At 50.4% G+C, this 27,996-nt stretch overlaps 1 protein-coding gene across 2 annotated transcripts in view; it reads left to right on the plus strand.

Moving 5' to 3' along the window:
• The first annotated feature begins 3,550 nt into the window (after positions 1 to 3,550).
• The window catches only part of MTARC2 (mitochondrial amidoxime reducing component 2), a 31,799-nt gene continuing 7,353 nt past the window's right edge, over positions 3,551 to 27,996 (plus strand). Inside the window, exons 1-4 of one of the 2 annotated variants that reach the window (XM_047754534.1) lie at positions 3,551 to 3,853; positions 10,763 to 10,936; positions 15,841 to 16,003; positions 17,186 to 17,326. In XM_047754534.1, coding sequence (XP_047610490.1) covers positions 3,582 to 3,853; positions 10,763 to 10,936; positions 15,841 to 16,003; positions 17,186 to 17,326 — 750 coding nt within the window. In that variant the 5' untranslated portion in view covers positions 3,551 to 3,581. The remainder of the gene's footprint in view (positions 3,854 to 10,762; positions 10,937 to 15,840; positions 16,004 to 17,185; positions 17,327 to 27,996) is intronic. The other variant, XM_047754533.1, reaches the window with a different exon arrangement.

Genomic DNA, 27,996 nt, shown 5'->3' on the forward strand with positions numbered 1-27,996 from the left:
GTGGCCATTGATGAACATTTGTGGCCTAAAGGCTCCAGGAATGACATCCCCACAGTCCCTGTTTACTGTAGGGAGTGTGCCTACACCCAGATGGACAGTAATCCCCAATCCCCTGTGACTCCGTTTACAGGGAGCAAAGGACAAAGACATTTCCACCCCTAAAACCCTATTGGACAAGGACTGTTATGGGTAGTTGAACAAGGCCAATGGGAGAAAAAAACCACATCTTTCTGGACCCCACGTTGGTACCCTCCCCATTTTTAAGAGGTAAACATAATAGAGAAGGGGGCTCTTCTTCCCGCTCCTGGCAGCCCCAGGAGCGATCTGCTTTCCTTTAATAAAGACTTTGCTTGTGCTCACTTCGGCAGAACGTATTCTAAAAAAACAAAACAAAACAAAACAAAAAAAACTTTGCCTGCTTTCTGCCTGTGTGTTCAAGGAGTTCATTCTTCGACTGCGTGAACAAGAACCTGGATTCCGGTATCATGTTTCAGGTATCACCTCCGCCTCCCATCGCCTCTCACAGACTCTAGAAATGAAGACGGTAGGGCTGTGATGGAACATGTTACCGCTCAGGAACTTCCCTGCTTCCCTGAAATCATGCCCGACCCTGCGCCGTGTTGCAAAGGCAGTGGGACAGCGCAGGTGATGGGCAAGCCTGAGTGGGGGTGGCAGAGACTAGGTGCTCACCACGGCAAAGTCCTCACTTGTTCGGGTGCTGGCACCCTGTGCCAGCCAGCGTGGGTTTAGGAAATACAGCCTTTAGAGCTGAGGTCTTAAAGGTCGACGGTCATCATTTTACAGCTGAGGAGCTGGAGGCACAGAAAAGCCAAGTTACCTGTCCAGGTGACTCTTTCCTCTTCGATGGCCCACAAAGTGCACACACTCCCTGTCCACGACCGAGCCCATCATCCTTCTCCCCAAACCAGCTTCTCCTGAATTTTCTCTCTGAGAGAATGGCCCCTCCCTCCTGTATCCAGACAGCTTTGCCCAAAGCTGGCAGTCATCCATGCCTCTTCTGCAATCTCAGCATTCCGTTCGGTCCCCACGTCTTGCTAGGTGTCTCCTGACTCTCTCTGCTAGTCCCAGCCTCATCTGCATCTCCAATGCCGTTTTTTCCTGAGGAGGGATTATTTCAGCTTGAACTAGGGCATCTGCCTCTCTGGTGACCAGTTTTACCGACCGCTCTTCCCTCCCAGCACAGCCCAAGTGACCTCTGACACCCAAGTCTGGTCAGGCCCCATTGTTGTTCCGAATCCTGAGGTGTCTCCATATGATGCTGAGACGTCTTGATGTGGCCCCGCCCACCTGTCCTGCCTAAACACCTGCAGGCACAGGTACATTCTGATAGAACCAGATTGCTAGTGGCCGTGCCAACATGTCACATCCTCCTATTCCTTCAGTTTCTCCAGTGTTGCACATGCTGCTCCTTTAGCCCAGAATCCCTTCCTCAAAAAGGCCCCTTGCCAAGGCTCTCCTTTTGCTCAAGCCTCAGCTCGAAATCTCCCTCCTCCAACAGACCCCACTGTCCTGAGATTTCCCTGCTTTTCATCTCGCTTGCCCTTCATCTTGACTGAGCCTCCCTTCCGACTGTATCCTCCCAGTCACTCTTCCAGGGCAGCTTCTTCTAAACATCAAATCCCCAGGGCCAGAGCTCAGCAGGTTAAGATCCCAACACGTCTTCGTTGGGATGGGGGTGAAGGTTCCATCCCTGGCCTTGCTCAGTGGGTTAAGGATCCGGCGTTGCCATGAGCCGTGGTGTAGGTGGAGACAAGGCCCGGATCCCGCGTTGCTGTGGCTGTGGTGTAGGTCGGTAGCTGCAGCTCTGATTCCACCCCTAGCCTGGGAACTTTCATATGCCATGGGTGTGGCCCTAAAAAGCAAAAAAAGAAAGAAAGAAAAATCTCCAGGGCCAATAAATGTGTGTGGAAAGGAGCAGAGAGGCTTAATCAACAACACGTGTAGCCTGTCCGGGCGGGAGCTCACGTGCGGTGAGGAGGGTGGACTAGAAAGCCTGTCGTGCTGACAGCAGGCTCGTGGGGTCTGGTGTCTGGAGAGGCAAAGGGGGCCCGGTGCGAGTTTCCACACACCTCACTCACAACACACCTCGTTCACCACACACGCCTGAGAAAGAAACCAGGTCTTGGCTGCTGAGCATCATGTGTTCAGTGAAGAGGCAGAGCCCACCGGCCTAAGACTTCAAACAGACTCTGCTCATGTGGAGATGGATCCTTATCTATCTCCATATCTATATCCATATCCATATCCATATCTATATATTTTTGGAACCCGGCCAGGGCACATGGAAGGTCTCAGGTGAGGGGTCAAACTCTTGCCACCACAGCGACCTCATGGGATCCTTAACCCACTGCCCCACACAGGGGAACTCTCAGTTGCAGGGAGAGTTCAATTTTCGCTTTTCCCAAAGATCTGGATCCCAGCCCTGCCCGCCCTTCTCCTCCCAGCCCAGAGCAGCTTTCTGCAGATGACCAATCAGGACCCAGGGCGATGGCCCACCTCTCACCTCCTTAAACTCTCCTAGAATGGTGCCACAGGTTAAGGGACAATCCCTGAAAAATAAACAAATGACCTCACACCTTCACTTAGCCAAGAATCCACTTGGTTCACAAAGAATCTGCTTAAATGGAGGGGGGAAAGAGATCCCAAGCTGGATTTTCGTTAAAGCAGTAAAAACAGATTTTTCTCGGTGACTACTGAGAAGCAGGGGAAGAACTGAGCTCCGTTTCCAGGAGCCCAGAGCTCAGTGGGTCTAAAGGGTGAATTGGTGGGGCGGGGGGGGTGTCTGGTGGGAACTGACACGGGGAGAGCAGTGGAGGTGGGGTCGGGCCAGGTGTGCCTGCAGGGGGCCCATCCGCGGAGGCCCGAGACCGGAGGGATGGCAGAGTTGTAGGACACACACACACACACACCACACACACACGCGGAAGGGACCGCGGGACAGTTCACGGTGGGGAGTAAGTGGGGAGCGGGCCAGGGGCTTGGCTTCAGACTCTGGCAGGAACCATCCCTGCAATCTGGCAGCTTCGAGCTTTCTGGGGCAGAGATTTGTGTGTGTGTGTGTGTGTGTGTGTGTGTGTGTGTACATGGGGCGGGGGGGGGGGCGTGTTAGGCGAGGCGGGGGTCATTCTTGCGCCTTGGCCCTACCGGCCAGAAGCCACACTCGAGTTTGTTCAGAGCCCAGAAGCTTCCACGGAGCGGGTTGTGGGCCGAAAGCCGTGCGGTTCTCGGGCGATCTGCCAGTTCCTAACGCTGAAAATCCTCCCTTCTGCCGCCTACAGGCGACTGGCCTGTCCCCTGGGCCCCGTCGCGCAGCCAAGCAGCGGGACAGGGAGAGCGGGTCGGAGAGCGAAAGTGACCTCTCGGGACAAAGGGGCGGCGCGGCCTCTGGCTTTGGGCCTCCTGCTCCCCGGCGCCCAGCGCGTCCCGCCACCTCGGCGCGCGCAGAAAGGCGGGCCAGGCCGCTGACTGGGCAGCTGGGGCTCCGCCCGCCGCAGCCCCGAGCCCCCGGCGCCCCGCCCGCGCCAGTCGCAGGCTGGTCTGCGCTCCGCGGTCGCCGGGTCATGGGCGCCGTCGGCTCGTCCCCGCTGGTCCGCCTCGGCCTCTCCGCGCCGTCCCGGCCCCGCTGGCTCGGGGTCGCCGCGCTGGGACTGGCCGCGGTGGCGCTGGGGGCCGTCGCCTGGCGCCGCGCGTGGCCTCCGCGGCGCCGGCGGCTGCAGCAGGTGGGCACCGTGGCGAGGCTCTGGCTCTACCCGGTCAAGTCGTGCAAGGGGGTGCCGGTGAGCGAGGCCGAGTGCACGGCCCTGGGGCTGCGCTGCGGCCACGTGCGCGACAGGTAGGGCTGAGCCCAGCGCGGGTCCCTGCTGCGGAGGGCTGCGGGGAGGGAGCTGGCGCCTGGCCCCGGGAAGGAGAAGGGAGGCCGGCCACCTGGCTTTTCCCGACCGCCTGTTGGATCCCCCGGCTTTGAGCCTGCGGCTGGAAAGATCCAGTTCGCGTCGGGTTCGGGTTTGGGAAGGCAGGGGAGGGGGCAAGCCTCTGGCCCTCCCCAGAGGAGAGCTTCCTTTTCTGTATCAGGACAGATCCGATCTCCAAGGCTCCTGCTAGTGCTAAACTTTCTGATTTGATAGTATGAGGAAATAAATGTTGTTGGCACTCCCGTGGACAGACGGGAGCAAAGCTGAAGCCAAGTGTTTGTTTTAAAGGGCCACACGTGAGGCATATAGAGGTTCCCAGGTCCCAGGCTAGGGGTCAGATGGGAGCTGCAGCTGTGGGCCTATGCCACAGCCACAGCCACAGCGATTAGAGCCATGTCTGGGAGCTACGCCAGAGCTCACTGGCAATGCTGGCTCCTTAACCCACTGAGCTGGGGCCCAGGGATCGAACCCAGGTCCTCATGGATACTAGTCAGTTTCCTTACCACTAAGCCACAACCAGAACTCCTTGAAGGCAGCTCTCTTGTTCAAGGACATTGGCTGTGACCTTGCTGGGCATTGCTCCTCACACTTTTCAGTTCTAAGGAAGGTTTTGGGAGCCTCAGGAGGTGGCGGGGCCTGACCCACTTGAAAAGAAAATGAGCAGAGAGAGTGAAGTCCTCTGCTGGGGACAGAAGGCGGCAGGAGGATGGACTGTGCACATAATCCTTTGCCATTAAGGGGACAGTGTGACCCCTGCCCCCTGAGGCAGAGTGGTCTTTGGGTGAGGAGCTAGGTAAAGCCCCACCTAGGTAGGGCCTCGCGTATGGAAATGCTGGCCTCCTCCCTCAGAAAGGAGAGGATGCTCGGTCATTTTCTTCCAAAGGTGAGCCTGCAGACACCTGCTTATGGACACAGAGTTGTGCAGCTGGACACTGGGAAAGGGCTCGTGGCAGCAAGGATGCTAAACCCTGGAAAGAGTGATCAAGGGAGAACGGAGCCTCCTTCTCTGTTTCCTGAGGCTTGCGATGCTTGCCTGGCTGGGATGGTTTGGCTGTGGTCCTGTGTCTAGTGGGAGGGAGGTTTGCACACCGGTCTTTTGGGGACCCTTTCGGCAGAGGCTGCTTCCCTCCCGGAGTTCACCCCAGGGCACGTGTGGTGGGTCTTCTCTGAAGCTTGCAGTCCTCTGTGGGCTCCCAGGGCATTGGGAATCTCCAGCTTGTTGTAGAAACTGTTGTGTGTACAGACCATGTAACTCATGGGGCGTCTTCCATCCCTCTTCACCCCGGATTTCTAATCCTGGGGAGAGTTTTTTTTAAAAACTGTGATTTCCTGAGAGTCCCATCCCAGACCTAGGAAATCAGAAAGAGACATGCAGACTCGGGCCAGGTGATTGTGAGGCTATCGTAGAGAGTTGTCTCAGGACCATTAAGAAGAGGAAGAGCGGAGTTCCCATTGTAGTGCAGCAAGTTAGGAACCTGACTAGTATCCATGAGGATATGGGTTCGATCCCTGCTTTCACTCATTGAGTTAAGGATCTGGCATTGCTGTGAGCTGTGGTGTAGGTTGCAGATGCGGCTTGGATCCAGGTGGCGTAGGCCAGGGAACTCTCATATGCTGCAGGTGGGGCCCTAAAAAGAAAAAAGAGCATTTTTCCAGCTTATTCAGGCATGAAGGCTGGGCAGGCCTCAGGCACAGCGACGAGGTAAATTCTCTTGACGCACAGCCAGGGAAGCTGGACTTCTGCTCCTTCCTTCTTCGCATAAAGGACCAGGCGAGGGATATTTCATAGTGAGATTTTCAGTTCTTATCTGTGTTTCCTGTCTCTTCATCGGAATAACTATGGCTTTCCCACTGCTCATTGTCACAGCTTTGCTGTGACTTTTGCTTCCCTGGAAAGAGAATATTTGTCCTTTGCTTGTCTGCTTCTGTGGGCATCTGAAACCAGATGTGTGTATCCGTGTTCCCTTGTTTTGAATAATCGGTGCTGGGGTGGGATGCTGTGTTGCGGAGACTGGGGTGAGGCAGGGAACGGCCATGCAACCAACTTGTATTCAGTGCTTTGTACGCAGCAGGCGCTGAGCTAAGTCCTGTCACACAGATGGTGTTATTCAGGCTTCATACCTATCCTGTGGCTGGACATTATCTCCATTTGCAAACCAGGAAACTGTCCCCAGCATTGAGCATCTCCCCAAGACAGCAAAACCATCACGCTCTGGAGGAGTGAGAGCCCAGGTCCCCGAGTGCCACGCTCATGCCCTTCCTGGGAATGCGGCAAGGATTTGTCCACGAAGTCATCAATAAACAAGCAATAATACGAATAGAAAAGAGTTTCATTTGAGCCAACCTGAGGACTAGTCTGGAAGCCCACTTCTCGGATGACTCTGAGAAACTGCTCTGGCGAAGCAGTTTTCAGCACAGTGTTTTTTTGTTTGTTTGTTTTAAGGGCCACACCTGCAGCATATGGAGGGTCCCAGGCTAGAGGTCAAATCCGAGCTGCAGCTGCCAGCCTACACCACAGCCACGGCAATGCCAGATCCTTAACCCACTGAGCGAGGCCAGGGATGGAACCCTCATCCTCATGGGTCCTGGTCGAGTTTGTTTCCGCTGCACGGTGAAGGGAGCTCACTCAGCACAGTTTTATATCTTGTGAGAAGAAAGACATTGCAGGCAGGATTATTTCTTCAAGATTAAAAAGAAGAGAACAGACCAGCCTGTACCCAGCAACCCCACCCTGGCCTTGGCACCTGGGAAGGGAGTCTTGCCAGCAAGGAGGACTGGCATTGGCATCCCAGGAAGAGAGGCATTTAATTGTTCTTTTTTTTTTTTTTTTTTTTTTTTTAAGGGCTGCACCTGCAGCATTTGATTTCCCAGGCTAGGGGTTGAATGGGAGATGCAGCTGCTGGCCTACACCACAGCCACAGCAACTCTGGATCTGAGCTGCATCTGAGACCTACGCCACAGCTCACGGCAACGCCAGATCCGCAACCCACTGAGAGAGGCCAGGGCTCGAACCTGCATCCTCGTGAACCCTAGTTGGGTTCAATAACCGCTGAGCCACAAAGGGAACTCCTCTTTATTTCCACTTTGAACCTGTGCTTTTGAGACTGTTCTAAGAAGCTAACAGCGTCCTCTGTAAGTGCCCTTTGCCTTAAATTTTTTGTGTTATTTTGTTTGAAACCCTTAACGTGTTTGTGAACGTTTGGCCTGAGCGGACTGACTGCACTTTGAGCTCGTTTCAGGTCCATCTCGCAGAACGCTGACCCTGGCTGTTGGCACAGACCCTGGCAGGGCTTGGCTCCTTGACCTTGTAAAGCTGCACTCTCCTTAGGGGCCATGTGTGACTGGCCGTTGATAAATCTGTCCCCACCGTTTACCCAGCCAGTGCTTCATCTCTTGTGCGCAGACTGTTAGCTCTTGGAGAAATGAGGCTCCTGAGTTTCTTATTCCCGGGGTCCCTCCCGCCTGCCCTCGCCCTCCAGCTCTCTGTGGTGGGGCTGTTTGCTCTCCTTTTCTGGCTCCGTCATTCCTGTACCCCGGGTCAGCTTGTCACTTTAGAAACGAGACTTCCCAGCTGTCTTGGACTCTGCTTCCCAAACGCAGCTGCGGGTCACTCAGGGTCATTGCTGTTCTTTCGGAGACACGGAGCTCTGCACTCTGTGCTGCTCTGCACGCCACATGCGTGTGTTTTATGTGTAAAATGAAAGGGCTGGCTTTTGGGGCTGCCAATGAAGAAAACTGCTCATAAAAAGAATCTGCACTTCAGACATAGCCTTTCTTTCAGATCTGGCACAACAGAGGTAATTATTCATACCCTGGGCATCATTTGAACACAAGAGGTAAAAAATGTTGTCACCCTAGTTACAGGGTAGTGAGGGTGGCTGGTATGTTGTGGGCGGCACCTTTGTGTCCTTATAGTGGTCCTTGTCCTGCCCCGGTGTTGGGCTGCTTGCAAGTTGCCACTTGCTCCTTCCACTGCAGGGTTAGCAGGGCACCTCTAGCTGCCGCTTCTCCTGTGTTGTCCCCGGGTTAACCCCGCGTGGTTACACATTGGCTGGAGCTGCGGGCGGGACCAGAGAGCCCAAGGCAAGGGCTGACGGGGGGTGGGGGGGGGGGAGGTAAGAAGGCTCAGCCGGGAGATAGGTGACTGTTAGAAATGATGGGCCAGGGGGTTGGATGGGCTCCTGTCTGCACATGTGTCTGGTCGTGTACAGCCCGCAGACCGAGCCTTGCCTCCTCCGAGGATGGGCCAGGTTGGAAGTTCCAGGGCAGGCTTGGGTGGGGTTAACCAGAGCAGGGTCTTCCAAGACTCTGCACCCAAGGATGAGGCTGGAAATAGGGGACGGGGCCCAGCCCCTAGGGAACAGGGCTATAACACAGTCGGCAGGAAATCTCTGGAGCACAGAACCCAGCCTCACCCCACAGGGGAGTGAGCTAGGGCACCCTAGGAACCAAAGACCCTTAAAAAGGAAAAGGCGCCCTCCTCAGAGGGCAGAGGGCCGGGTACCTCCTTCTGCCCAGCACCCCCAGGTCCCGGAAGGAGAGTAGCCAAGGCAATCCCTAAAGTGCCTTTGTGCTGCCACCTGCCATGCTTCACTCTGATGCACATGCCAGCTGGCCGGGCTCAGGACCCACCTGGCTTGGTTCTGGGGGGTGGAGGGGTGGTTATCCAGCACCTGGACAGGGGTAGGTTGCTTGGCTGGCAGGTTCCAGAGGGGAGGTTACCTGCCAGGGCCAGGGGAGGGCAGAGACCCGGCTCCCCCACTGTGATAGTGGATGTCCTCACTAGGTTTTCCAGAACATTCCATCTGGCTCCAGTCATGTTTTGGAATGCCTCTGTCCTCCCGGAAGGCGCTGTCTTACTGCTGTTGTTCACAGAGGGGAAGGCCCGGTCTTCAGGAGATGCTCACTCGTCAGGGCTTGCAGATTTCATCACCCACTGAGTTTGTCTGAAATAGTGATATTGAAACTCATTTTCCCTAGGAGCGCTACTCTTTTTCCTCTTTAGGGATCAAATCGTTTGTGTGCTGTCGCCCAAAATATCTGCTCTGTTATTGATGAGAGCATATCTGACCTCACAGACTCAGCATCCCTTCTCATTCTTTAGCTCAGCTCCCCCCTCCGCCAGCATGGTTATGGTACAGGGTGTGAAAACTGAGCTGAGAACGGGGGCGGGGAGCTCTCTAAAATGTGAGTGGAGCCCTTATCCAACGCGATTGGCATGAATTTTTTTTCCCCTCCAGCTGTATTGACACAGGATATAAAATGGACATAGAACGTTGTGTAGGTTGAAGGCGGGCCTTGCGGCGGTGTGATACGATGCAACGTGAGCTGACACCGCCTTCGCCTCACCCAATTTCCATTTCGTTGCTGTTGTTCTTATGGTGAGAGCTGCTGAGATTTTGTCTCTTAGCAACTAAGGATATACCGTGTTGTTAACTGTAAATACGGTGTTGTTCACTGTAGCTGCCGTGAGGTCCGTGACATCCCCAGAACGTCTTCTGTGGGAAGTTTGTACCCTTTGACCACTTTCACCCTATTCCCCCCACCCCCAACCCCTGGCAACCACCAATCTATTCTCTGTTTCTAGAAGTCCCCCTTTGTAGATGTCACTTACAAGTGAAATCATACAGCATTGGGCTTTCTCTGTCTGACTCATTCCAATTAGGGTAACATCCCCAAGTGTCACCCATGTTGTTGCAAATTGCAGGATTTCCTTTTCATGGCTGAATAATATTCCATCACACACACATGCATGTGTGTGTGTGTGTGTGTGTGAATAACATTTCCTTTCTTTTTCTACTGAGTTAACCTTGGTTTACAGCATTCTATGAGTCTAACGTGTGCATCAAGAGGAAAGCTGCTGAGGGCTTTTCTGATTAGGATCTACGCGACGTAGCCGGTGAAACCTAGCAGGGGGCAGTTTGCATCTTCGGGACTCAGGAACATTCAAGACCTTCGTCTAGAGTTTCCGTCCACTTGAGCCATGGGTCTTTGGTCAATCTTCTCTAGTTAAGACATTTCGCTTCAACCAGAGACATGTTTTCTCCCCCCATTTTGTTTGAATCTTAAAATTTCACTGAAGAATAGTTGGTGTACAGTGTCGTGTTCGTGTCTGCTGCACCTCACAGTGAGTCGGTTCTACATCTGCGTATATTTATTCGTTCCCAGGTTCTTTTCCCACGTGGGTTATCGCAGATGGTTGAGTAGGGTTCCCTGAGTTCACAGAGATGGGCTTAATAGGCTCAGGGAAGCCTCCAACCACAGCAAAGTCCCAAAGAGGCAGTGTAGTTGCCCCAGCAAAAGGGATGTCCCTACACCAGCCTCACCAGACGGATTTTGGGGACTGGGGTTTTTCATACACTGGCCAGATGCTTTCTATCCCAGGGCTCTTTGTACCAAACGAGCTCCTTTGAGGGGCACTGACTTTTGGAATGAAAGCATTTGGCTAGACCTGGATACTGTCTGGAAAGAAATTGTTGGGTCCTGAGTTGGGGCAGGGGGAGGGTGTTTTTTTTTTTCTTCTTATGGAAGTTCCCAGGCTAGGGGTGGAATCTGAGCTGTCACTGCCAGCCTATACCACAGCCACAGCAATGCGGGATCCCAGCCGTATCTGCGACTGACACCACAGCTCAGGGCAATGCCGGATCCTTATCCCACTGAGTGAAACCAGGGATCGAACCCTCATCCTCATGGATATGAGTCGGGTTCTTAATGCACTGAGTCATGACAGACACTCCAGGGGGAGGGTTTTGATGAAGTAGAAGGCTGGATGGAAGCTATAGAGACAGCAGCAGAGGAATTCTAAGTGTGCCCCGTTTGTTTCCTGGCAGGTTCTGGACGGTGATTAAGGAAGATGGACACGTGGTGACCGCACGGCAGGAGCATCGCCTCGTGCTGGTCTCCATCACCCATGAGGAAAACTGCCTTGTCCTCAGGGCGCCGGGCATGGACCAGCTGGTTTTGCCCATCAAGGTGCCTTCCTCCAACAGGCTCCACAACTGCAGGTGCTCTACATGGGGCCTCTGGGGACCTCCAAGAAAACTGATCTACCTTCAGGTGCTGCCTTCCTCTCCACCTCGCTGTGCTCGTACCAGAGGTGATGAGAGCAGTCAAGGAAAGTGAAGAGCAGTGTAGTCTCTCTGTTGGGATCAAGCCCTGTGGTTGGTTGATCAGAATGTTGCATTAGGGGCACTTAGATTTACATTCATCAGATGTTACAAGACGTGCAGACACAGACATGACTGTCCTGAAGAAAGAAGTTTTTAATATTCACAGATTCCTGGAAATAGGAAGCCCATGCTATGTAGGACCACATGGGGGGAAATACCGGGGTTGGTCAGGAGGCAGAGGGATCAGGGGGAAATGTGAGCAAAAGTCTTTGTTCTGGTTTCCCCAGGTGCTAGGAAAATTGGCTCTGGGGCACAGGGACTGGCTCTGGATGATTAGAGCAGGGACAGTGGCCGTGAGTGTGAGGGCACAACAGAGGAGGTGGTTGGCGTGAGGGCTCTGGGGTGGTTGGTCTGCCTCTGGGAAACCTAGGGCTTTACTATCTCTAGGAATTGACTAGTCCTGGGAGGGGTGGTTCTCAAGATGTCAAAGCATCAAAAATATAAAAAGTAAAAAGACATCAGGATTAATACAAATAGGGAAAAGTTACAAAGGGTGAACCTTAAGGGTTCGTCTCCTTTTGGTCAAGCAGGATGGATTTCTATTCATAATTGCCAGGCAGACAAGGGCATTTGTGGAGATGTTACCACCTGTATCTCAGGGCTGGATGCTGAGGATGCTGGGGCTTTTCGGGAGGACTCTGCAACCCCTAAGATCTAGGGACAGGGACCCAGGTGCCTCCAACAAGATGCAGATGTAAGGGAGTTCAACTCTGGCCAGAGACGCACCTCAGGCCTGGGTTTCCGTTCAGTCTGGGGGACCTAGCAGGACTGTCCAGTTTCATGGCTCACTGGGGGCTTGTCCTCTGCTATCAGGGAGTCCTAGAGGCTTAGACACTTCTCCTGTATCCTCTGGATCCCTTTGTAACCACCTGAGAATTCTCAACATATGGAAATTAGTGCTGCCTGAAGGTCCCCAGACTCAGAGGACAGGCTCAGATTACCCCTGTGCCCTCATATGCTTTTCTAGCCAAGTGTCTGAGCTGAAATCCGTCCCTCAAGGTGCCACCATTTTGAAGCTTGAAGCCAGGATTCATGAATACACTCTTTCTGTTAGTTGTCTCACCAGGGTTATGAGGTGGCTAGTGGAGTTCCACTTTACAAACAAGGAAACCAAGTCCTCTAGGACTGTTTTTACCAAATTAAACTTGGGCCTGCTGACTGGTGCACAGCAAAGCCAATCCACTGACACCAGCTTGTGACAGAGGAAAGTACAGCATTTATTGCAAGGCACCCAAGCAAGGAGAATAGGCAGCTCTTGCTTAAAAGACCAGAACTCCGCCCCGACTTTCAGGGCAGGAGTATTAAAGGCCAGATAAGAGCAACTGTCCCCGAGGGGCCTGGCCAGCTCCTGGGCACTCTTCTGATTGGTTGGTGGTTAAGTAACTAGGCTGTGTGTCAGGCGTCAACATTGTCAATCTTTTGGTTCCAACTGGTCTGGGGTCTCCCTGCTGTGGCCAGTGCACAGTTAACTTCTTCCACCTGGAGTTCCCATTGTGGTGTCTTGGAAACAAATCTGACTAGTATCCATGAGGAGGCGGGTTTGATCCCTAGCCTTGCTCAGTGGGTCGGATCCTGCGTTGCTGTGGCTGTGGTGTAGGCTGGCAGCTGCAGCTTGAATTTGATCCCTAGCCTGAGAACTTCCATATGCCACGGGTGCAGCCCTAAGAAGAAAAACAAACAAACAAACAAACAAAAACTTCTTCCACCTGATGAGGATTTTAGAGTAGCTCAAAAATATGGCTCAGGTTATTACCTGTAGCCCTTGAGGAGGAACTAAAATTCCTTTGTTTTATGGCTAAACTGTGATGATTTTGTCTTGCTTGTCTGTTTTCCTTTGTTTTCTGCTTCAGTTTGCTATCTTGAATGTACGGGAGGCCTAGGAGGCTGAAGTTTTTCTACAAACAAGGAGCAGGCGGTGGGGGGGGGGGGGAATGTGGATCTGAGCTGGCGGCAAGGACCCAGGGGTCGTGCTCGGCTTCACTATCACACGAGGCAGAGCTGCCTGCCTCCCGGGAGGGGCTGGTGCTTTTCTACACGTTACAGGCTTCAGGCAAATACATTCATTGGAGAGACAAACCGTAGGGCATTTGAAGTTCATGGGTAAGTGCTTAGTTGACATGTTGGGTGGCAGATGCAGACGTTGCTGGCAGACTCACTGTGTCCTTGATACGAAGCAAGTTCTTCTCTCCAGGCTTCTTACCTGGGTAAGCAGGCAGAGCTCAGGACACACAGGCCCCAGAGGGAGCCAAGGAGGAGGACCTTGTAGGTGGGTTGATCCAGATCCGCCAAAGGCATCCATCCAGGTGCTGCCTGTTCTTGTGTAATTCCGTTCTGCACTTGAGTCATGCTTCTGGGTGAGGTGGGAATAGACAGCCAGTGGAATTCTGGGAATCTGGCAAAAGCCTTGGCTGGAAGCTGTGTTTTTGGATTGGCACAGACACGGCCGGAATGTAATCAGCACATACTCTCCAGCTAGTTAACACATGCGGTAATTACCACAGACTGTATTTACAAGCCCCCTTTTTTTTCTGCCTTTTTTTTTTAGGGCTGCACCCACAGCATGTGGAAATTCCCAGGCTAGGGGTCTAATCGGAGCTACAGCTGCTGGCCTACACCACAGCCACAGCAAAGGGTGATCCGAGCCACGTCTGCCACCTACACCTCAGCTCATGGCAACGCCTTAACCCATTGAGCGAACCTGCATCCTCGTGGATACTAGTCTGATTCATTTCCACTGAGCCATGATAGGAACTCCTATTTACAAACCATTTTAATATACTGATTGCCATGGGAACTGTTAAAAACTGAAGAAATGATATAAAATTAATAAGGGGCATAGTTTTATTTTCTGAATGTATTTATTTTCATAACCTCTTTTCTTTTTCTTCTTTTTTTTCTTTTTTGCTTTTTAGGGCCACACCTGCAGCATATGGAGGTTCCCAAGTTCTCAGGCTAGGGGTTGAATCAGCTACAGCTGCCAGCCTGTGCCACAGTCACAGCAATGCAGGAACTGAGCCGTGTCTGCAACCTACACCACAGCTCATGCCAACACCAGATCCTTAACCCACAACCTCATGGTTCCTAGTTGGATTCTTTTCTGCTGCACCATGGCAGTACTCCTGGCATAATTTTATTTTATTTACTTATGTCTTTCTTTTACGGCTGCACCTGCCACATATAGAAATTCCCGGGCCAAGGGTCAAATTGAAGCTGTAGCTGCCGGTCTACACCACAGCTGTGACAACACTGGATCTGAGCCACCTCTGTGACCTCTGCTGCAGTTTAAGGCAACACCAGATCCTTAACCCACTGAGGGAAGCCACAGATCGAATCTGCATCCTCATAGAGACAACGTCGGTCCTTAACCTGCTGAGCCACAATAGGAACTCCCATAATTTTATTTTAATATAATTTATATGTATTTCTAATGTTAAGATATGATATATAATCTAAGATATAATTTTATTTTACATGTTAATATTTACAATTCAATAGAAATTTAATCGTCATGACACGTTAAACACATAAACAACGTGGATAGACCTAAAGAATATCATATTGAGTGAAGTCCATCAGAGACAATAGTATATGCTATCATTTATATGTGAAATCAAAAAAATACCAGTGAATCTATATACACAACAGAAACAGACTCACAGACATAGAAAACAAATTTATTGTTACTAAGAGGGAAAGGAAGTGGGGGATAAATTAGGAGTATGGGATTAACAGATATAAACTACTATACATACCATAGATAAGCAATAAGGATTTACGGTATAGTGCAGGAAACTATATTCAATATCTGCTCATAGCCTATAATGGAAAATAATCTGGAAAATATATGTAACTGAGTCACTCTACTGTTTATCTGAAATGAACACAGTATTGTCAATTACCTGTATTTCTTTAAAAAAAAAAAGAAAAGGAAAGATAAAAGCTTACATGTCAACTTGCAATTCTGTGAGGGGTACATAGTTTTTAAGAAGTCTTTTTGGGGTACTCTAGCAAAAAAAAAAATCCTTGAAGACCACTTTGTTATCCAGGGGAATCTGTGTGTACCAGGCAGGGAAGGTCATATATTGTTATCTTCAGTTTGCAACGGGGACAGAAGGTCATAGGTGTTTAATGATTTGCTAACACTCACAAGGGAGCCATGGCAGGGTTCCAGTTTGAACCGGGTCTGCCAGACTCCAAGCTCAGGGCGCATCTACCCAAGGCAGTCCTTCGTCCCTTCTGAACATATCCTCAGTCCTTGCCACTCAAGTGTGGTCTGTGGACCAGTAGCCCAGGCGTCCTGAAGCCTAATGAGAAATGCAGAACCTCAGGCTCCAGCCCAACCTACTGAAGGGAATCTGCATTTCAATAAGACCCACTTGAGTTATAAGCCAGTTAGGTTCTGACAAGCCCTTCCCTGCTCCGTCCCTCTGCATCTCCCCAGTGTTAACCTAGGGATCACGGGACCGCTTCCAGGACTTCTGGGAGAATCAGGTTCCAGCGACCCAGCTGTTCCATCTTTTTTTTTTTTTTTAATTCTGTTATTATAGTTTATTTATAATGGTCTGTCAACTTCTGCTGCACAGCAAAGTGACCCAGTCGTACATACTTTCTTTGTTTCCCATTCTCCTCCATCACGTTCCATCACAAGGGACGGGAGGTGGTTCCCTGTTCCATCTTGACCCCACCAGCCAGTGTGTCGCGTTGGAGAGTCACCCCGCTGCTCTCTGTGACCCTTCCAGGATGTTCGGTCTCGACACCCAGGGCAGGGACTGTGGCGACGAAGCTGCTCAGTGGTTCACCAGCTTCTTGAAAACGGAAGCTTATCGGCTGGTTCAGTTTGAAAAGAACCTGAAGGGAAGACGATCAAAGAAAATATTCCCCTCCGTTGCCCAGGATTACGAGGTGAGCCTGCCCAGAGCTGCTTTCACCCCCGCCTTCCCTCTGGGCCGCAGGGAGCCTGTCCTGGGTCCAGGTCGGGAGAGGGCAGGCCTGGCCCTGAGGGAGCCACCTGGGCAGGTGCAGGCTGGAGAGGGGCTGGAGGAGAGGGCGGGGTCTCGGGATGCGGGGAGGATGGGATGTGGGAGGAGCCGGGCCGGGGGCGGGGCTACCAGGGAGATGAGGGCTCTGGAGATGAGGGGCGGGAGGGGAAAGGGAGGTTAGGTTGGGACCAGAGCTAGGTTTCCTGACATGACAGAAGCAGACTTGCTCCAAGCCCCCCATGCCCCTCAGCCAGGGGGGGTGTGTTGCTTCCAGTACAGAGAAGACACCGCACCCCCATGTCAGCTACAGCCCCCAAACCAAAGCCTTTTTGTTCTGCAGTGAGATGAGGTGCAAGATGCAGGCACCCTGGGGAGAGTCTTGCAAAGATCGCTTTTACAAGCTCCTTGAAGGCAGGGCTTTTTCTCTGCTGTGTTCACTGCTATTTGCCCACAAAGAACAGTGCCCGATACATAGTAGATGCAGAATAAATGCATGTGAGTGGGAGTTCCTGTGTTGTGGCTCCGCACATTACCAACCCGACTAGTAGCCATGAGGACTTGGGCTCCAACCCTGGCCCCTTCTCAGTGGGTTGAGGATCCGGCGTTGCTGTGAGCTGTGGTGTAGGTCACAGATGAAGCTGGGATCTGTCATTGCTGGGGCTGTGGCTCCGATTCAACCCCTAGCCTGGGAACGTCCATGTGCACGGTGTGGCCCTAAAAAAAAAGCCCGTCCCCGAAAAAAAGTTGCATGTGAGTGAGTGCTTGCTGCTGAAGGAAACTGCTAGAGCTGGTGGGCACCAGATCCTGCCCCCTCTGACGGTGATGATGGTGTGGAAAGGAGCTCACTGCTGGGTGCTCGAGCTGATGCTGAGGGTGACATTGGCCCTGAGCCCTGGCTGCTGCCTTTCAGGGTGTGGACCCAGGTCCAGCCCCCCGGAGCCCCAGCGGCAGGATCAGTGCTCCTGAGCTGACTTGGCTGTTTTCACCCTCCCCTTCTGGGCTCGGGTGGTTTTGCTTCTGGGCTTTACTTAGCTTTGCAGTTGGTAGTCTGAGCAAATTCTGTGGGCAGTGTCCTTGGCATTCATGCTGTGTCCTTGGCACACAGGTGGCCTACCCAGACTCCAGCCCCATCTTGGTCATCTCAGAAGCCTCTCTGACGGATCTGAACACGAGGATGGAGAAGAAGGTGAAAATGGAAAATTTCAGGCCAAATATCGAGGTGACAGGCTGCAGTGCTTTTGAGGAGGTAAGTGGCTTCCTGGAGAAGGCAGTCCTTGAGCAGAGATTTTGAAGAAGAAAGGGAAACAAGCTGGGTAAACAAGTGCATAAGGTGTGGGGTGGGTGGTAGGGTAGGTGGTTAGAGCAGTCTTCTGGGGAGTTCCCATTGTGCTCAGTGAGTTATGAACCTGACTAGTATCCAGGCAGACACAGGTTCGATCCCTGGCCTCGCTCAGTGTGTTAAGGATCCAGTGTTGCTGTGAGCTGTGGTGCAGGTTGCAGACACTGCTTGGAACCTGAGTTGCTGTGGCTGTGATATAGGCTGGCAGCAGCAGCTCTAATTAGACCTCTTGCCTGGAAACTAACATACACCCTGCGTGTGGCCCTAATAAGCAAAAAAAAAAAAAAAAAAAGGATTGTATGACCTTATGTTCCCCAGAATGCATTTGTTGTTTTATTCCTGCATTGGGATGAGCTCACAGAAAGAGTAAGGTAAAATACTCTTATTTGAATAGAAGAGTTCCCCGGTTACACACATTAAAAAAAAAAACAAAAAAAAAAACTTTACTGTAAAGTGATTCTAATGTTGCTGCTCTGGTCTCCCTTAAATTAGGAAGCTCAGGAGTTGAGGGACTGATGTATTTGCTTCAACCTGTCTACCTAGGATTCCAATTAGTGGGGCTCTGTTAAATATTAATGTAAAATGATAATGCACATAAATATTGCATAGACCAACTAATAATTTAAAAAAAATAGCAAACTCTAAGCATGGTGCAAAAATTCAGGCCACCATCTATTGCACAATCATGGAGCAATAGGAGGCTGTGTTGTGTAATGTTTACTCTTTGTGATCCAAAGCACTTTGTGCTTTTTCTGTGTATCAAGGGACATTAAGCAGATTTTAAAAAGTGGCTTCCTATGGGCCAGTGTGATTTGTTTGAATTCCGGGAGTGTGGAGCAATGAAGTCTAAAAAATAATAAAACTGATCAACTTGTTCTATCTCCTGGTGACCATTTCCAGGGTCAATTTTTTTTGGGGGGGGGTTGTTTTTGTTTTTGCTTTTTAGGGCTGTACCCGAGGCATACAGAAGTTCCCAGACGAGGGGTTGAATTGGAGCTACAGCTGCCAGCCTACACCACAGCCACAACAGCAACACAGGATCCTTAACCCACTGAGTAAGGCCAGGGATCGAACCTGAGTCCTCATGGATAGTAGTTGGGCTTGTTGCCACTGAACCACAACACGAACTCCTTCCAAGGTCACTGTTTCCCAAAATTTGTTCCCTGTTCCAGTGAGTAGGACTTGAATCTCTTGGGAATGTCTCGTTTGTGTTATTCTTTGTGTTGTCAGACTAGGTCTGGCTGCCTGATGCTCAAAATTCAATGCTGGAGAGACAAGTGTTGGCAGAAATGGAACGTGTTGCTTTTAATAAAAAACCCAGCAATCTGGGGAGAAGGCAGACTCATGTCCCAAAGCCAATGCTGAAGATTCTGCTGGGCCATGAAAGTCTTTACAGGGAAAAGGGGGGTCCTCTCCATTAGTCATTGGGATAGGCGGTCTGATTCCTCGCCAGCTCCCACTGCTGTCAGCTTGGTGACTCCTTGCAATCTTCAGATGCTGTCTCCTTCCCGCAGTTTGCTCCCGAGATTACTGACGGGGAAGTGACCTGGCCACATATAAATTACTTATTCCTCATTCCTACTTCTTCTTTTTTTTTTTTTTAATTTCCTCATTCAAGTGTTTTTTTTCCCACTGTACAGCAAGGGGGTCAGGTTATCCTTACATGTATACATTACAATTACATTTTTCCCCCAGCCTTTCTTCTGTTGCAACATGAGTATCTAGACAAAGTTCTCAATGCTATTCAGCAGGATCTCCTTGTAAATCTATTCTAAGTTGTGTCTGATAAGCCCAAGCTCCTGATCCCTCCCACTCCCTCCCTCTCTCATCAGGCAGCCACAAGTCTCTTTTCCAAGTCCTTGATTTTCTTTTCTGAGGAGATGTTCATTTGTGCTAGATATTAGATTCCAGTTCTAAGTGATATCATATGGTATTTGTCTTTGTCTTTCTGGCTCATTTCACTCAGTATGAGATTCTCTAGTTCCATCCATGTTGCTGCAATTGGCATTATGTCATTCTTTTTTATGGCTGAGTAGTATTCCATTGTGTATATATACCACATCTTCCGTCATTCCTACTTCTTTGATCTACAGGAAGGACCAACAGGTTAGGCAGGGTATTGTGTGATCCAAAGCTTTGAAAGGTGTGTTTGGCCTGGCAGTGAGCGTGGGGGTGCCTGCCAAGGTTAGGGATAAAATAGCTCTGCTAAAGTGACAAGACAAAAGGGGCCTCCTGCAGAGAACCTTTTCATGCCAAGAGCTCTTTCTTGCCAAAAGCTGCTTACACTCACTCCACGTTAGGAAAGAACTATGGAGAAGCTTGCAGAAAACCCTGGGGGCAGTGTCCGTCCCTGGGAAGTGCTCCTCCCAAGAGCTTCTAGAGAGGCAGGAGATGTTGAAGCCAGACAGCTGTGGATTGAATCGCAGCCCCACTATGCTCTGGCTGTGTGAATGGGTCCTTCCGATGTTGAAACTGGGCCTCTGTCTGCCAATGACGAATTGAAATGCAGAGACAGAGTTTTGGGTAACGGAGAACAAGGCAGCTTTATTGCTTTGCCAGGCAAAGGGGCCACAGCTAATGCCTTAAAGACTGTGCCCCCTTTGGAAGGGGTTAGGAGGTAGTTTTATAGTTTGGGGAATGAAAAAGGAATCAGGGCAGTAAATAAGTTTCAGGGCAGAGGCGAGCTTGCTTTGTCTTTCAAAGCTGGTGTTTAGTGGCCACAGGACTAACTCTGGTGGTCTCCTTCCTCCCGGAATGAAGAATGCTTCCTCAAGTAGATCTAACTTTTGCTGGGGGTTTTAATTCTACAGAAAGGCTCAAAGGTATTGTTATGTGTATTCCTTGAGGGGGAACCTGGACCTGCCCCCAGGTTGCACAGTTGCCTCCTGACTGCTCCCCGCTGGTCTCTGCATCCGCTCCCCTCCCTGATTAGCAGCTGCCCTTTGGACTCAGGGAAGGTGGTGGGGGCTGAGGCTTATTCCCTAAAACCAAGCACTGGAGGACCCAGAGAGCTTGTGTTCCCCGGGAGCCCACAGGGCCCTGCTTGGGTACACCAGTACAAGCCTCTGCAGCAGTTGAAAAGTAAACTTTTTGCAAATCATCATTATTTTTCAGTCCCCAATAACCAAAGTTGGGATGAATTAGGATTTCCTTAGAATACTTGGATAAGAAGTCTCTCTGTCCTGGAATTAGAACAGTAATCTCTTCCTGGCTTTAGGAACTTCTGAAGTAGCAATGATAATAATAGCAATATATAAGACAATAAAAAAGCAGTAACAATTACAGCTCCTAATTCCCAAGTGCTCGCTGTGTAGCAGGCCCTGTGCCAAACCCTTTCCCTGCCTTGTCTCCTTTAATCTTCCCAGTTATCCTTTCCAAACTGCTGTCACAACGCACCGCTAGGTTATAATATCGGTATAGGAGTTCTCATCGTGGTGCAGTGGAAGAGAATCCGACTAGGAACCATGAGGTTACGGGTTCGATCCCTGGCCTTGCTCAGTGGGTTAAGGATCAGGATCAGGCGTTGCCGAGAGCTGTGGTAGCTCGAGGGCGGCTGGATCTGCTGTTGCCATGGTTGTGGGGTAGGCCGGCAGCTGTAGCTCTGATTCAAACCCTGGCCTGAGAACGTCCATCCATGTCCCTTGGTATGGCCTAAAAAAAAAAAAAGAATTGTTTTGCAAAACTTTTGTGTAAGTTCTATCTTGTGTATGTGAGATAGCAGGAGGAAACAGTGTAAAAAAAAAAATCATTTAAAGCAGCTTTAGGTTTACAACAAAATTGAGAGGTAGGTACAAAGATTTCCTGTACACTCCTAGCCCCCCCACCCAGCACCTGCACAGCACAGCCTCCCCTGTTCTCTCACTCACTAGAGTGATCTTTTTTTAAAAAACCAAGGATGATCCTACATGGACATCATAATTACCCAAAGTCCATAATTTACCTTAGGGTTCACTCTTGGCGCTATATAGGTTTTTTGGTGGGTTTTTTTTTTTTTTGTCTTTTTAGGGCCTCACCTGCCACATATGGAGGTTCCCAGGCTAGGGGTCTAATTGGAGCTATAGCTGCCGGCCCACACCACAGCCACAGCAACGCCAGATCCTTAACCCACTGAGCAAGGCCAGGGATCGAACCTGCAACCTCATAGTTCCTAGTCGGATCCGTTTCCACTGTGCCAGGGCGGAAACTCCTTACCTGGCTTTAAATATGCTACTTTTCAGATCAAGGAGGAAAGAAAAGCCTCCGATGCCATGGGTATTCCCTTTGATCAGAGAATGTAATTAAGCGGTTTTTGTTTCAGTCTAACTTTAAATGATTAAATGGAGCTAGCTGAGCTTGTACCCGCTGGGACAGGGAGGGAGAGACACCCAGAGCTTTGGACCAAGGACCAAGGAGCAGAGTAACCAGCAAGCTGGACTTTGTTCCCAGGTTCTGTGAATCTTTGTGGATTGTGGATTTTCAGCAAAACAGGAAAAAATAAAGCCTGTGCTTGCTGTAGGCTGGCACCGAGGAATGACGAACACACTGAGAACTCTGACGGCTGCTCTGAAATCACCAGCGGTTAATCCAAACAGAAATACTCCACCATGTCCGAGCTGTGTCTTTCCACTCCAAGTGCTTTAGTGTTTTGGTTTAGCCTCTGGGCAGGTCCCTATCTATTCAAAGGAGGTTTTCTAAAAAAGGAGGTTCTGTAAAAAGTTATCTGTGCCGCGCTGGAGTCTTTTGTTTTCCCCTTGTAAATGTACACGAACGATTTTATTGTTACTATGTGAACTTTGCACAGAGCTCACTTAATAGGAAAAGGACGCTTACAAACCAACAAGGCAAGACAGAAGCACAGTCAAATAGAATGCAGGCGGCTGACTTCATGAGTGGTCCCCATCCGTGGCCTCTCCGTAACCAGGTGCTGAGTGGCGCCCTTTCTCTGATGCTGTGTCTGCTCCCCCCACCCCCGCCCCTGCCCCCTGTAACCCCACGTGACTTGCTTTGGGGGCTGGGGTGGGGGTGTCTCTACAGACAGGGCAGCGACTGAAAAGTCCCGGAGCCTCCTTCCTCTCTCAGATCCCTGCCACTGTCGTGAGAGCATACCTGGGCCAGCCGGACAGACGGAGGGAGGGCAGCCCGGAGCAGGGCCCACTCCATCCTGCACAGTCCGCCTCAGCAACCAGCCGGGTCCAGGCGGGATCGCCTCGATCAACGGCTTTCATCCTTAAGAACTGATGTTGGGCACCGAAGGCCGAGAGCGGGGGGACTGTGCTGACATACCCTTCCCGAATGTTGAAATATCAGCTGCCAGGGGCAGGGCTGTGAGGTGGGTGGGGGCGCTCAGAGACCAAGAATCTGATGGCCTCGTTCTGCCTGCCGACTGCCCCTGGTGGGTAGCCTGGGCCCCAGGAGTCCTCAGCGGAAACGCTGGCCTTGTGTCCTTCAAGGAGCAGCCTGGTTACCCTGCTGTGACGCCAGCAGAGTGGCCTCCACGCGGGCAGTGAGGTCATGCCCTGTCTCTGAGGTCTGGTTTCTGTGGGCTCTGCGCCAGGTGCCTCCCACCTCCCCAGCTCACGGGACTTCTCTGCACAGAGAGTTCTGGATCCCACCATGTTCCCCAATGGTACGTGGCAAAAAACTCCGAGAAAGTTTTCTTGGTTCCAGATTACTACTCAAGAACTATGCAATAACTTGGTTAGCCATTCCTGTATTATTGGGCATTCAGGCTGTTTTCCAGGTCCCATTAGGTAAATAATGAACATCTTCGTCTGCATTTCTAAATTTATTCTCAAGAAATGCTAAGTCAAGTTCCCGTCATGGCTCAGTGGTTAACGAATCCAACTAGGAACCATGAGGTTGCAGGTTTGATCCCTGGCCTTGCTCAGCAGGCTGGGGATCCAGCGTTGCCGTGAGCTGTGGTGTAGGTTGCAGACACGGCTTGGACCCTACGTTGCTGTGGCTGTGGTGTAGGCCGGCAGCTACAGCTCCGATTCGACCCCTAGCCTGGGAACCTCCACATGCCACAGAAGCGGCCCTAAAAATGGCAAAAAGACAAAAAAAAAAAAAAAAAAAGGAAAGAAAGAAATGCTAAGTCAGCATTTGAAAGGTGTGTGTGTGCGTGTGGGCGCGTGCTCTCTCTCTCCAAGGCACTTTTGGAAACTCTGGACGGCGTCTCTAATCCCCCAGGCTGGGTGGGCTTGTGTGGATGTGGATGTACTTTTTCTTGTCCTCCTGCCAGCACGGATGCTTAGAATCTTAGAATCATAAAAGTCCTGTCTTAAGGAAGTTGGTAATTCTCAGTGATGGCATCCTGTGTATTTGTTTTTCTATTTTTTTATTTTTTTTACTTTTTTTGTCTTTTTGTCCTTTTAGGGCCGCACCTGCAGCATATGGAGGTTCCCAGGCTAGGGGTTGAATTGGAGCTGCGTCTGTGACCACAGCTCACAGCATCGCCAGATCCTCAACCCTCTGAGCGAGGCCAGGGATCGAACCCGAAACCTCACGGTTCCTAGTCAGATTCGTTCTGCGATGCCACGACGGGAACTCTGTATCCTGTGTATTTGGCTTCTTACACCTTAAAAGTAGAAACATCAATTTTGGTTTGAGACAGTGTAACTGTGCAGTGTGGTAGGAAACGTCTCTTTGGTGTTTGTCTTGTTTCTGGCACAGCTCCTAAACCCCTTGGAATTTCTGAGTGACAGAGGTGATAGCAGTGTTTTTCAGTTCTTAATAAAAAGCCCCTGGAGTTCCCGTTGTGGCGCAGTGGAAACAAATCCGACTAGCATCCATGAGGACTAGTAACCTGGCCTTGCTCAGGGGGTATTATATTGTATTGGAGTTTCTGTTATGGCTCAGGGGAAATGAACCCGACTAGTATCCATGAGGACGTGGGTTTGATCCTTGGCCTCGCTCAGTGGGTTGAGGATCCGGTATTGCTGTGAGCTGTGGTGCACGTCGCAGACGTGGTTCGCATCTGGCGTTGCTGTGGCCGTGGTGTAGGCTGGTGGCTACAGCTCCAGTTCGACCCCTGGCCTGGGAACCTCCCTATGCCTCGGATGCTGCCCTTAAAAAAAAAGAAAAGAAAAAATAAAACAAAAAAAGAAAAAATTCATAAAAAATAAGTAATACCATTTAAACTTGAGGAGCCTTCCAGAGACATTGCTATAAATACATACACGCAGGTATTTACACAGAGTATTTCTGTAGATGGCATTGTCCCACATGAAGTATATACATGTGTATCTATCTAGGTGTGCTTTCTTCCCTCAGCAACATCTTGAACATTGTTCAGCGTTAATAAATGTGGATTCATGCCCTCCTTTCTAGGCTCAAACAGTAAGTCCACATGGATTTAGCCAGCCTCCAGCTGATGCCGTGCGAGCTTCCTGCAATCTTGTAGGTTGTTGGTACCAAGCCAGAAAAATTGCTGAGGATTTCCAAACACAATTTTATTTACTTATTTATTTGCTGGGTTTATCCCAACATAGCTTAAACCTGCTTCCAACAATTGCATGTACAGCACAGTGTAATGGACTTATGAGCTTCCATTAGAGATGAGCAGCAAGGGGAAGGCGTGGACCCTGAGGTCAGGACTCGGAGCAGAGAGGGCTCTGGTGGAGGTGGGTGCCCAAAGGCTCTGTAACTCTGCAGGGTAATTTCTTTCTTTCTTTCTTTTTTTTTTGGGGGGGGGGGCCACACCTGCAGCACGTGGAGGTTCCTAGGCTAGGGGTTGAATCAGAGCTGCAGCCGCTGGCCTACACCACAGCCACAGTAATACCAGAACCGAGCCAGATCCGAGCCGCGTCTGCGACCTACACCACAGCTCACGGCAATGCTGGGTCCTTAACCTACTGAGTGAGGCCAGGGATGGAACCTGTGTCCTCGTGGATACTCATCAGAGTCATTTCTGCTGAGCCACGACGGGAATGCCATCTGCAGGATAATTTCTTTTGTAGCCCAGTGAACAGCACAGCATTCAGGCTTTTGCCTTTTCTCTCTCAACCTTACTCTTAGATGACTTGTCCTTCCGTGGTTAGTTAGTTCGTTCAAAAGCTCAACTTGGCTTCCATTCTTACCTGAAGTTCTATATATATATATATATACACACACACACACACACACACACACACACACACACATGTATACAATTGGTTGGCTCTGCCCATGGCATGCAGACTTTCCAGGGCCAGGGTGCAAAGCAGAGCTGTAGCAGTGACCATGCTGTATATATATATATATATAAATATATATATAAATATATATTTATGTAGCCGTGTATGTGTGTGCATAGCCATATGTATATATTATAAAGTTATATATAGTGAGTGAGAACCATAGCATATATAAAGATGGATGTATATTCCCTCCATTCTCTCTCTAGCATATGCACAGAATTGTTTGTGTGTGTGTGTGTGTAGCCATGTGGAGAGAGAGAGGGAGAGAGGAGGGAGGGAGAGAGAGCGAGATTAATGTCCTGTCCTGCATTTAGCCTTCCGCTGGCACGTGCCTGTGTGCGCGCCAGTGAAAATCACCAGCAAACAGACACCCTTTCCTGTGCTGTTCTGTGTGTTCCACAGCAATCACCCCACATCCTGATGCTGTGTTTCTCTGGGTGCTTCTTGCGATAGGAAACCGTGTAGTTTTAATATATTATATACAAGGTGCCTGCAAATGAACAGTAAGTCCTCAGGATTATTCCATGGAGCTGAGCCCACTAAATATAGTATTTTTCCTTTCACTCTGCCTCATTTCTTCTTTTCCTTCCTTCTTCCATCTCAAAAATTCCACGGTTGTATCCCTTCATACTAAATGAATGTCCCTGGAGTTTTGGATTTTGCCAAACTGCAGAGAGGCTGCTCACCAGCAGGGGGAGCAGTGAGTTCTTGGGGCTGTTTCTGTATTTAGAGAAGCCCCCTTGAGGGTCTAGGAGAATGTAATGGAAAATTTAATTTCATAGATTATGGATTTAATTTAAATTTTTTTTTCAATAACGTAAACGTATTATTATCTTCCTTGAGTAACAGAATTAATTGCATTTAAATTTAATGTACAAATAAAGAAATTTAATGTACTTTTTTAAACTGCAAATGCTGGCGATGATCAGGTTAGGATGTGTGATGTTATCATATACCTCATCACACATGAGTGTATATAATTCATTCCGATGAATCTTTTCGGAGGTAATTAGAATTGGAATTTGAGGGGCTTCAAACAATTCTTACAACAATGGGCAGTTTGTTATTCTAAACTGGGTACTGCAGTTAAGAGTGCAAGAGCAGAGGAAATCCGTCTTGTAAAACTAGGAAACCTAACCGAACTTTTCAGACTTCCTGCTTTAATATCATGCGGCTTTGAAATATGAAATTCATCCTCATTTGTAGCAAGATACCTACGGGCAGGTCTTTGGAGAGCCAGGGGAGACCAGCCTGGCTTCAGCCCTGGAGGCCTGATGGGCTCACATTCCTGTGGCCGCAGCGCCCTCGTGTGGCGAAGTGCGTCCGGCCCTTTTAGCCGCTTCCAGGCCGGGGAAACGGACCCATCGCTTCCCCCGCGTTCCTGGTGGGAGGTGACATTCCTCCAGGAGGTGAGCCAGGCGCTAGGGCTGGCTGGCAGCTTTACGTTTGAGCATTGCTTGTACAAAGTCCTGGTGAAGATACAGCGATGCCATTTTACATGTGCGGCCTTGCCTTTTACAAGAGTTACCTACTTCTCCCTTCAACGGGTTGTTTGGAACTCTAAGCTTTTTTTGGTTGTTTTTTGTTTTTATGGCCGCACCCCCGCGTATATGGAAGTTCCCTGGCCAGGGGTTGAATCTGAGCCACAGCCTGTGACCAACTCGGGATCCTTTAACCCACTTGTCCGGCGGGGGGATGGAACCTGTGCCTCGGAGACAACTTGAGCCCCTGCAGTGGGGTTCTTCACCCGCTGCGCCACGGGAAGGGGGCAACTGTGGATCTCGGGCTTTATTTCCACGCACGCAGGGCATCCAGAGAGACCCTTTACCTGGCATACCCCGCGGGAGATTTCTGAGCGGCAAGACCCAGTGAGGTAGGGGGCTGCCTTCTGTGGGTTTGCAGAATCACCCCTGTAGACCCCGGGCGGGTAGCGGGTCCCTGAAAATGACCCCTAGCGTGACTGGGGCCCGGTCACGTGTGTGTATGTTAGGTGGGAGGTAACCCCCCTTCCTGCCCTCCACCCCCAGGGGGAGTGAGCCGCCAGGGACAGGACTAAACTCCTCCTTTCCTCATTTGGAGGCTGATGGGTCACCAAGTTCTTTAGACCCATGGTCTCCAAAACCTCATGGGGGTTGAGATCAAGAAACAGTTTTTTAGGGGACTTTGGTTTTTTTGCATCTAGTTATAGATCCTGTTGGTTTATGGAGCCTGGAGGGAGACCCCACCCCCAGTGCCTCCCCTCTTACCCTCACAGCCCTGGACAAAGGACTGTCCTGTGGAATTCAAACTCTCTAAATGGCTTTCCTGTAAGCAAGAGAGGCTGTAACATACCCTGCATATGTGAATAATTATTATACGTAAGAATGTGTGTATATGAATGTATATATAACGTCATCTATATAGGCTGTGTGTGTGTGTAGA

This window comes from Phacochoerus africanus, chromosome 12 (genome assembly GCF_016906955.1).
Source record: "Phacochoerus africanus isolate WHEZ1 chromosome 12, ROS_Pafr_v1, whole genome shotgun sequence".
NCBI classification, from domain to species: Eukaryota; Metazoa; Chordata; class Mammalia; order Artiodactyla; family Suidae; genus Phacochoerus; species Phacochoerus africanus.